The 11,513-nt window shown below is 43.5% G+C and overlaps 1 protein-coding gene across 1 annotated transcript; it reads right to left on the reverse strand.

Moving 5' to 3' along the window:
- Positions 1-893: 893 nt before the first annotated feature.
- Positions 894-7,255, reverse strand: LOC128873527 (uncharacterized). The gene is made up of 4 exons (XM_054117153.1): positions 7,160-7,255; positions 5,147-5,232; positions 2,481-2,600; positions 894-1,123 (listed from the first exon to the last, which is right to left on the reverse strand). Exons 1-4 carry the CDS (start codon positions 7,253-7,255, stop codon positions 958-960), a joined length of 468 nt encoding a protein of 155 aa, XP_053973128.1. The 3' UTR covers positions 894-957.
- Positions 7,256-11,513: the final 4,258 nt, after the last annotated feature.

Genomic DNA, 11,513 nt, shown 5'->3' on the forward strand with positions numbered 1-11,513 from the left:
ATTTTTATAATAAACAGTGATATTAAGTTTGTTGATTTAAAAAGAAAATTTACGATCTTCTTTTGCAATAATTCGTGACTGAAAAGGCTATCAAATATAAACTCATCCCTTGAGTAATTGCAATCAATTTAAACTACGAGACATCTCGTAGTTGACAGCGAATGGGTCAACAACTCCCAACGAAAAGTTTATAAACGCCAACTGTAACATTTGCGTACCTACCATCAGCAAGGTGAAACTTTGTAGGGTAGTTTAACCCCTCGTACTTGAACTGGCTAAAAAAAAAAATACACAGTTTCAATTCTTGAAGAGTGATACGAATCGATGGACGCGTTAACGAGTATGTCACCAAATTGATCCCATGACTAACCTGTCCACTGTTCGCAACGCGAACTGTCGATCTGGACCGTTTCGATCACTGTCCGTTCCTTGTTATTCGAAATGGTGATTGCTCGCTATCAACCGAGATTGGTATCGTCGCGAGGCTGCGTAAGCAGGATTTACGAGCTCGCGAAATTCGTTTAAATTGCGGCAGTCAGGACAGTGATCGATACCCCGCGGAAAATCCTTCTAATATCCCGGAATTTCCCGTTAAGTATTTCGCAGCAGGGAACACAAAGCGGCACCATGTCACTATGAAATCGTTCCTTTATTCCTTATTAATCATAAAGAGACAGCAAAAACAGAATACAGAGCCTCATTTGAGCTTCCTGGGAGCTACTGCAACGAAATTTACTCGGTACTTCTTCGTCTTTCCGCCGACTTCGGTGTCAAAACTCCCCGTCCCGCGTTGAATTCGATTATGACAAAGTGTGCATGGAAAAATGAGATATCGTCGAACGAAATTCGAATGAAAAATTCATCAGATCTTCGGGAAGCTGTCGATGGTTCTAATAAATAAGCGACGGTCCCCTTCGGACCCGGTCCGAGAAGTGGACGTTTAAATCCGCCATCCCCTCAAGTGAGCGCGATCTCCGTGAATGATTCCAAGGGTGACTCGACGCAATCGGGGTAGGCCAGAATACAGTCACCGCCAGATCTTCCCAATCGTTCCGCTTCCTGATACAATTCGTCGACGCTCTGGTGAGTGGAATTGCCTGTCCCTGGCAAGTCTTCCGTTGGCCTGAAGGAAAAATTCGAGTCTCAGCCTGGTCACGCGAAGGGTTCGTTAAGCTAACAATAAGGGCAAGGTGTCAGTTTCGAGATGGGATTCAGAGATTACGAAAAGCATCATAAATTAGTACGTAGTCATTCTAATATGTCGATGAGCGTTTCGTAACCAGAATTTCTCTACCGTTGTCGACGTTAGTGGCGCGTTAGGCGCCGATTGTTCCTAGGATATCGCGCAGAGTTTACGCTGCTGGAAATTCTACGGATGACGTGTGTACACGGAGGAACACTACAAAGCGAAAACCTACGCGAAACACCTTCCATTAGAAGCTTAATGCACGCGCCTAACTTCGTCGCAATTAGAACGCCGCCACTGGCTCGGTTGCAATTTCCTTTCAAGTACACGCGGCCGCGTTTCGAATAGCAAATACGTGCCCAGAGTTTGCAACCGCCAGACCCGATCGTTCGACGTATACTTCAACGTCTGGCAAAGTATACCCGCTGATCGGGCACTAATTAGATCATTCCTCGCAGGTCCCGCGCAGACCTGTTCTTGATTGCTAATCGTTTCTTAAACGATGCTTGTTTAAAACAAATTGTTTGTATACAAGACCCTTTACTGACTGTTTTAACCCCTTGACATGCAATCACGAGCTAGGGTCGTCTATTCGTTTCACGTGCCAGTGTAGACTTTGATGAGTCCGATCCGACAGAAGGTATTTTCAGCGGGCACCGTGCAGTATATAATTATATTGCTTCTCTTAAACCATCCAGTGGGACACTTGGTGTTCATAAGTAAAGGTCGATTGAAATATTTATTGTGTTAATTGTAAATTCAATGTTGATATTGTAACATTGCATAGTGGACAGAAGTAAACGTATGTAGGCAATGTGGAATAACTCTGTTGGTAGTACAGTCCACTCTGTTGGTATCGTAGAAGAGTCGATAATAATGTTCGCAAGCTTTATCGACAGAGTGTCCTGTACTATCGACAGCCTATTCTGCGTTGTCAATAGAATACTCTACATTAACGACCAATATGGTAAAAGAAGACCTTCCCGATATCGTATCGACATAGTTTAAACACTGGCACGCTAGAGACGTACAATATTGTTACTTCCGCGGGAGCTAGGCGCAGCTGTTTCCAACGACGTTCTTCGTCATTCCTGTACAAGGCTTTGCCCGTACAACGTCGATTAACTAAATTCCGCCAGTACACCACGCCCCACTTTATCGAGGACGAGCAGGACAGCCATTAGACTCCTCCAATGGAATTCATTAAACGGAAGCTCCTAAAGAAATGAATTTTCGTTTCGAAATGCACGCGATGGGGCTTCGGTGAAAGCGCGATTCGTCGCAATGAACTTACGTTAAAATTAAGTGGATCACCTCCTGGAGAACGTCCTGGCCTCGTGTCCTGCCAAATGGTGTCTCCGCGAGCTCGCAAATGGTCCTTAAAAGACATTCCCTGCCGTCCCGCCAGCCGTGCCTGCACACAGAAAACGTTCAATATTAATTTCTCCTCGGAGTTCGTCGCGGCTCCTCGTCGCCTATTTATTTTCTCTTTTTCTCCCTTACTCCCCAAACTCCCCTCTCCCGCTGCATCCACTTCCTTGTCTTCAGTGCCGTCTTTTTTTCCCTACCTGTATCCCGATCGCGGCGTAGGAGTAATTTTATTAGAAAGTTGCACGGTGGCGGGCTTCTCGGCGAACCGTGCCGCTGCCGGACGATATTGGTTTTATGAAACGGGTAAAAGAGAATTCTTAAACGCGTCCCGCGTTTCCGCGGACGGCCCCGTGCTCAGAAATTCATTAGCCCAACGTTTCTTAGTTAAAGTAAGTGCCTCTATCTTCAATGTGTTTGTTTATCCATCATCGTTTTGAGGGGTAGTGGAAAACTCTGGACTATATCCTTCTTGGACCAAATTCCTTACCACGAGTCTCACTCGTGATTGTAGGCCAAAGGGTTAATGTAAATATCTCCTGTGGTCGAGGGTATATTAAATTTCTAGAATATTTCGATGGAGTTAAGGCAAGATTGTGCAGACGTCCTCTAGAATGTCATTGGACTTGCAAAGTGAGAAAAGAACAATCTCTTTTGCCTTGAATAGATTGCTTTGGTACATTTTGCATACTAAAGGTGCGAGATCATCGATACATGAATGTTTGAGGATTCAATTTTATGTTTGATATTGCCTTAGTCCCGTTGAAGAATCGCCGCGAAAATGGTTTCATCGAACGAGCTAACTCGTTTCACGCGACATCGCGTACCCCCGACGCTCTCGAATCAGCTCCGACACTTCCTTAACTTTCAAAGCACCTTTCCAAAGCGAACCTTCCCGCTTGTTACGTACGCTTTACGTCCTCTCTACCCTCGTCGGCGAAGTAATTGCCTTATGTCCCAATTAATTTATGTTCGAGTTCCCGTCTTTACCTGTATCTGTCTCTCACCCCCCGAGCCCTTTGATCTTAGAGGTCGCGATGCTCGCTTACACCCACGCCGAGAACTCTCTTTGTTACTTTCGAGAGCAATCATTCTGTAAACTGGTGCCTCGATTGCAGCGTTGTGAATCAATGACACTGAAACCTTTCCATTCAGGTTAGTTGGAATGATGTCAAGGAAGAAACCATCCCTTATATTCGTTTCCTTACGAAAATTCAATTGGAATTTTTCTGTTCGTAATTTATAGTGCTCCAGAGGTAGTACAATTCTTATTTTATATATTAAATGAATAAGTAGAGCAGTCTATAAAATTCTTACTCGAGATGAATCGAGAAGTTCTTTGTTAGTTTGCTATCCGACGTTACGTTTTCGAGATACAAGCAGGTGAAGTGCTGAGGTGATTCCAGGCGCGCGCCATTTTGATTCCAGTCAGCTGATAGCGACGTTCCACGCGTAAGAATTTTATTTGTTTTGGGGACCTTGCACAACTTTCAATCAATATTATGAAACATAACGTGGGAGTTGTTGAAATAATGAGAATTCTGTCGATCCAATGGTAATTCATTCGCGAGCAACGTTGTCATTGGCCAGCTGATGTAAATCACGTTCGAAATTATTCGTTCCCCAGTCATAGCCAGCGTGCATAATATTCTCAACGCGTCGCGCCCAATTTCCGCTATTCTAGGCATTCGTTTCAAGAACCACTCGGTTGTCCCATGGTTCATAAAACGTGTTTCGAGTGCTCAACCGCGCGTATGCGATAAAGCCCCCGACTCCCGTTTGTTTCGCGTAATCAGCGTCCCATTGTACGGCCTATCGGCGATAAACACGAATTGCAGCGAGCTGGTTTGGATGATCCACGGCTAGAAAATGGAGTTTCATTAAGCATCGCCGGGCCTGGTCACGGCCAATTCCGGTCTCGAGTTAATTACGAATTCATTCGATCGGTTGCAGCGATGTTTGGCGATTTATCGGACAATTTTCGACGGCGACGCGAGCTTGCCTTTCCGATTAAAGTTTTTGAATTTCCATTCCTCAGTTTTCTATTAAAATTGTATATAGAGTTGATTATTGAAACGTGGTAGCAGAGTTGGGAAAGGGTAGGGATTTCTTATCGGTGGAGTAGAACACTCTGTTGGTAAGACTCTGTAATGTAGAACACTTGATCGATAAGGCAGATTACTACTTCTTATCAACTGGGTATATTTTATCTTATACGTAGACTGTGGATTGTATGTATTTGTGTTATAAAGTAATATAACTAACACATGCTAAACATAACCAATCGGTATGTACACTTATGCAAAATGAAATAACAATATTATTATATTAATTGTAGAATATATTCAGCATAGATCATGTACATTTTATGTATGTTTCCTGTATTATTATGCGGTATAAATACATACAAATCTGCACTCTACTTGTAACGTAAGAATTCGCAATCCAAAACTGTGAGATTATTTAAAATAGAAGAATCAATCTCCCGGGAGTGGATTCCAGTGAAAATTTGTGAGTGAATCCATTGGAACTCCAGAGTGACGAGGTTCTAGAGCTCAGCCATTAGTGTAGAGATGATTCGTAGAAACTCACCGATCTAATGCGTTTTCGATGGTCGCATAAGTGTCCTGGAGATTCAAATCCCTCATCTGCCTGGCTGGTATTATTGTAGGCTCTAGCTGCGACAAGTTCGACGGAAGTTTATAATTGAATTGGAACGCGGACGAGAACACCACGCCGCCCCTCTTGCCCATGGTAACCGGAACCGAGACACCCAGCGTGAGCTGGAAAATGGAACAAGCAGTCTCGGATGAGAAGGAACGATCCGTTTTCGCGAAACTAGTTTCCCGCTGGCGCAAAAGAATTTGGGATGTTTGGAGAGGGTAAGCGTAGTTCTGGATGTTGGAATCAAAGACTTCGTGGAAGTTCGACGCTGGGTATATTTTCAAGAATATGTTGGAAGAATCTATATGGGAAGAAAGTGATTACTTTTGGAAAAACATGATTGAAGAGTAGGCGTGCCTTCATTTTGGATGCTGTGCATTGAGATGCAATTTCTTGGAAAATAATAACGAAGAAAAAGAAAGAGGACAAGGAACATATCTCTGCAGACGTGAAAGAATAATTTTTATTCTAAATTTCTAGACAATTACTTTGTTAGTTTAAATTCCCGGGTAAAATAATTACTTTTTACTCTACGAGCAGAAATCAAGTTCAATTAAACGAATGAGCGTTTCCACACAGTAACCTTGACTTGGCATGTATTTTAATCGAAAGTCGATGCTTTCGAGGACCGCCATGATTGATGGAATCGCCTAATACGCGATGGTCCAGGGCGAGAGTAACGTTGGCGAAAAAATAGAAACCGGTAAAACCTGGATGACGAAGCGAACAGTGTAGTTGACTGTAACAAACTGCGTTCACGGTTCGCATCCGAAAGCAGGCGAATTTCTCTCCGATTTTTCGAGAGCAAGCCACAATGCAGCGTCGCGTGCCGCTTTCCATGGAAATGACGGAGTCCTGGGGGAAAAGTATCCGGAATTCGCAACGAAGCAACGATGAAGGAAGCGTACCACGAAGTCGGTTCGATAGGTTCCGTGAAAACGTGGCAATTTGGAATTAAAAAAGAATTTCCTGAAGGAGTTGCGCCACTCGCTGGGCGATATAAGCTTCGCTAGAGTGCGCATGAAGCCAATGCACCGTCAAATGGGATTACATTCAACACTTCTCTACTTTGAAGTTGCGCTGTGCACGCTTTGAGATAGGCGAAGGAAAAAGAAATTGCTGCGAGAGGTTAGGTTTCAATTGGAAAAGTTGAAGGTAAAGGGGCTTTTCTGTTAACAACTGTAACATTCCTCCTTAAAAACGTTACACACTTCCATTAATAAAATTAATCAAAAGAAGTTTATTTACACGAAGCTATCGCATCATCTCTTATGATCCAACCTAACATCTTAACGAAATCTCTACTTGGAAGTGACGAGCAAAGGGTGATCTTTCATCCAATTTCTCGATTCCTCCGGTTCGTTTATTTAAAAGCGTCCTCTTTCGCGAGGGAGCTGCGAATGCGCCTTTAAGCTCCTTTTTCGAGATTGCTTAGTCAAACGTTTCGCGAGAGCCCCTTATTAAGAACGAATCAACCATCCTCCAAGCCTTGGTTGGTTCGTCGCAGCGAGCCATCGACGAGCGTCGGAGCCGTTGAGCTTCTTCCTCTTCGTCGTCGTCTCGGAGGCAGAAAACATTACGAATTCAATGCAAACAGAGGCGCAATCTAATTAGAGGAAAACTCGGGAAGGAGTACTCGTTATCCCGGCAACGGGCTTAATAAGTTTCGTGGCCTGTCCAGGAAGATAAGAAGCTGGATTGCAGCTCGGTTTATCCGGAACCGTCGCCTGGCGTGGACAAATGTTTGGGAAATCGAGGGATTGGTTTAGGAAATGGTTGGAGAAACCAGAACCGTGGAAAACGAGTTGTACTTGGAGATATATCTTCTTTATGATAATATCAACACTAAAGCTGCCGAGGTTTACCTATTTCTTCTGTGATCAAACGAATGACCAATGTTGCGATTAAAATAGGTAGAACGTTTATTCGCGATATAGTTACCTGAAACAATGTCCTATCCGGATACAACAGAATGCTCTCGCCATCCCCGATTAGCAGGCAGAAAATCACAGCCACCCGATACAAGGATCGAATCATGGTATCCCTCGGTGCTTCGAGAACCGCGATACTTAACGCCACGCGTTACAACAACGTTCGAGGTCCGGGTAGATCGTTGGTTAACGAACCGAGCGCCAATGACCGCTGATTCCACAGTTATCCACGACGAGTTTACGACGACGCGATAATCAGCGCTAGAATTCACACCGGGGACCATTGTGTTTGCTCTCGGCAAACGTTTTTGTAGTTGAAAATTACGGTTCTGTGAAAAATTCTCGCACGTCCCCGGTGTCGAATTATCGAGCAATTTCGCTGGAACTCTCGAACGGTGATAATCGTCGCGTTTTGGACATTTGCATACGCCCTGGTCGCGATTATTCAAATGCCTTCGGAGTTTTGGGGGAATTTCGTCCTGATTTGCAGTATTTTGAGAAAAATGTAAATTTTATACAGGCTTTGCATTGTTTAAAATGAAATGATGGTAGATAGTGTAGGATTGGTAACGAGCCGATTGTCGACGGCGTTTACGTTTTATTTTGTGTAATTGAATTTTATGGTAGGTTGATTTACAGAATTTTAGGAAAAATGTTGGTTTTATACGGGTTCTGGACCAGTTAAAAATAAGTGAAACGAAAGTGTCGATAATGTTTGTGGAGAATTCTGTGCTCTCGACGTGGTTCGTCTTCGTCAATATGTAGACGAATTCCAGCAACTGGGAATCTATGAAGTTTGTTTGATAACCTCGGCCCAATCGACCTAATTTCGGCTACTTGGCCTGCTTTCGAACCTCGTTTATGTTAATCGGTGTCCTTCCTTGTTAATAGATTACCAATTTTCCTGCTCCGTTTCGCGAGGATTCAAGAAAAACCAAAATAAGTCGGCCACTTTGAACCAAACCAATTAGACAAAATGCATATATTTACCTACATTCATATATTTCTTAAAAATTCCAATTTGATTAATAAATTCCCCCCAATAAAACCAGAGAAATCTAACTCCGAAATTTAAAATGCCCGAAACATCATCCCTTTTCCATCGACTTATTTCCGATCGAAAAGTCACCCGTTTCGCGGTTGTATCGCCATTAACCGACCACTGTACCACTGATCGATTGTTAACAAAGCGAGGCATCGATTCGAACGGAATTTCTGTTTCATCGGTCGCTTTAACCGTCGAAACGCAAGGGGTGGCCCGATACGAGCGCGTTTTATCAGAGTGTTCAACGGCTGCTTGGAAAATCGGCGCGCGATTCATCGGCGCGCGATTCATCGGCGCATCAGCTTAACCCCCCGGCAGCGATAGCGTTGTAAATCCAATAATTGCCCGGGCCAGGCCGTTAAACAGCTTTAATTAATTCCGTTTCCAGCGTGCCGCGATTAACGACTGAAGTTGAATTAAAATCTCATCCGAGGACGCTCCCCTTTCCCGTTGCGAAAGTTTGCCCCCCTCTCCCCGACCCCGTCCCCGATCCCTTGCCCATCGTTTCGCGTCGCGTCAAAAGCTTCTGGTTTCTTAACGGACAATTTTCACGTGACTGATTTATCGCTTTCGTCCTCGATTAAAGTTATCTCTCATTGTTCCGTCGAACCACGCATTTTACCCAAAATTTAATGACGATAATTCGTGTGGAGCTTGTATTTCTGGTAGATAAACTAATAACTTTGTTATATTTTTGTTTGGTACGAATTACAGTAAAATTATTTGGTTCACTTGATAATTGTTACGTGTTCATATCATGACATTTTCATATTTTATATTATTTGTTATTATATCGTTTTAGATTCAGACTAGGTGGGCTACTTTAAATGATTCATTTACAGCCTGTGTACACCGTCCCGTTTAGTTCAAATGTTCTACCTGAGACATTCAATTAATTGTTATATTAATTCTACGTTTTCCCCTAAGCATGTCGTAAAAAGTTGCACAGTCTTTCATCAGATCATTTTTTCAATTCGATCATTTTGGGAGAAAATGTTCCTTGCGACAAATAGCCTGAACTATTATTATTATTATCAGATGTCCCCCAAAAAGCACGCGAAACGTCGTCGGAATCAAAGCACTGTCGCTTTCCCCACAAGTTTCCCGATTTGAACGACATTGGCATTGGATGTCGGCGACTGGCTGGGAGTAACAAGCATCCAGATCGCTTTGATTCGTCTCACCCTCTGTACTCAGCCCTCCATTTCGTGTTTCCCATCTCGTCCTTTCGTGCTGCAAGGAATTTCGCTGGGAAACGCGAGGAGCGGAGCCCTCCCTCCTTGGACATTCGGAAACGACCTTGCGACCCTTTACTCAGAATCAATTTCGAGGAAGCCGAGTTCAGGTATCGAGATAAGGTGTATACATACCATTTCGTTCGTTTATTCCTTTGGATTCCCTCGCAAAGAGCATGAGTAACATCCAGAAGGTTAAATAAGGTCTTCGCATGTCTGACCAGTTCGGAGTATTTCTACTGGCGTTGATAATTAAAATCATCGACGAGGTATTATTCGTTTTCCATTGATCGTACTTGTCTTCTAGCTAGACAGGGCAATTTATTTAAATTAGTTTCACTTAGGTATCTCAAATTTTTCAATAGTTATTAATTAAATTCGATTTTTTTAAAAGGCCATTTTCATTTTTACTCATCACGCCTCTTACATAGTTAGAGTAGAATCAATAAAGGGGGTCGATGTTGTTCACATAGATCTACGAATATGAAAAATTTGCAGCAAATCCATGGATGTGAAAATGGAATGGTTTCGTTGATTTTAAATAAGGTCTTCGCAGGGCGTATCTGATCAATGCTGCATATTTCTACTAGCGCTCGTCATTCCCGTGCTTCCCATTAAAAAACAATTTTCCCCCATTGCTCCCTCGTTTTCACGAAAGAAATTACGCTACCCCCGTTTTCCCGAACCTCCATATAAAGCAAGCAAGAACAGAAATAAAGCCTGTGGGTGGAAAGGAAAAGCACAAACCAACGTGCAACCGCGAGGAAGGGTAGGATTTTTAGGGGGAAGTTCGACACGGTGTCTCGCAGTCGAAGCGTTTCCTGAAAGCGAGCATTCCCCTGGTCACGGTTTGTTTCCATAGCGGTTTCACCTTTCCCCCCTCCCCGTTACGTCTTATTTTACGTTCACGTGGCTCGTAAAGGCCGTAATGGCCGCGGCAATAAAAGCGATACCTATGACGGAAGTAATAATACGTCGATGTCAGGGAAAAATAGTGGAGACGACGCCATTTATCTTTACTCCCGGCGACGACACACTTGTTTGCTCGTTCCCTCGCGTTATTTGCTTCCCAGCTCGGAGGGAAACGACCACGGGCAACTGTTGCGCGGTGACCAAATATTTTTCGAGAAACGGCTGACGTGCGGGGGGCGAGGCCGGGGCTGGAGGGGGACACTCGAAACGGGCAAAGTGAATAACTACTTGACCCTTTCGCCGCGGTGCAGGCGTAACTAACAATTAGGCCGCTTGTGCTGCGCCCGGGCGAAACGACCTACGCAAGAATCACAAATTTTCCATTTTTTACGATATTCGTTGGATTCGAGGAATATTTTGTCTGGATAGGGTATGTTAATTATTTATTTTGGGATGGAGGTACATAAATACAATGCAAGAGAAAATTGGCTCTTTCTAACAAGTCACTTAATTATTAAATTAGAACGGTGAAGTACATCGCGTATATAAATATCGAACCTCGTTTAGTTTCTTGCTCGATAAGTCACGTAAACCTCGTTATTACAGTAGTACGAATATATAAACTCGTAAAACCTGGATTTACAAATAAAAATTGTCCCGTTCAAATTTTATAAATAATTCCACACAAATAAGATTATAATTTCCTTATTCATTCCACCAAGGATCCGTCTTAAAAAAAAATCACTCAGTTTCTTCGTAGAACCCTCGTAAAAAATGTTATTTATAAAAATGTTCTAAAGATGAAAAGCTCGACTGGGAACGCGAAAATGGGCGCCGTTTGTTTCGGGAACGTCCAATATCGGTGCTTGCCGGTGGAAACGTCTCCGTTTTCGACAGAGGAATCCAGCGGCGTTTCGTTTCCCAACACTTGGAAGGCAATTTCGAGCGGTATGCAAAGAGGGTCGAGCGAAAAACTGAAAATGTCCCCGGATGGTAATTGGAGGGAGGGCGGAAGAAGACATTTCGAAGGTCCTGAATTTTAGAAGCGCTCCACGACGTGATCCGATTACGTTGCACCAGGCAGAAGACAGTTCCTTCAGGGTCTCGTTGTAAATAAACGATAGCTCCGCTGACTGGAAGGCCATTTTGCTGGACCGTTGTTCGATCGAAGG

Source organism: Hylaeus volcanicus, chromosome 3, assembly GCF_026283585.1.
Source record: "Hylaeus volcanicus isolate JK05 chromosome 3, UHH_iyHylVolc1.0_haploid, whole genome shotgun sequence".
Taxonomy (NCBI): Eukaryota; Metazoa; Arthropoda; class Insecta; order Hymenoptera; family Colletidae; genus Hylaeus; species Hylaeus volcanicus.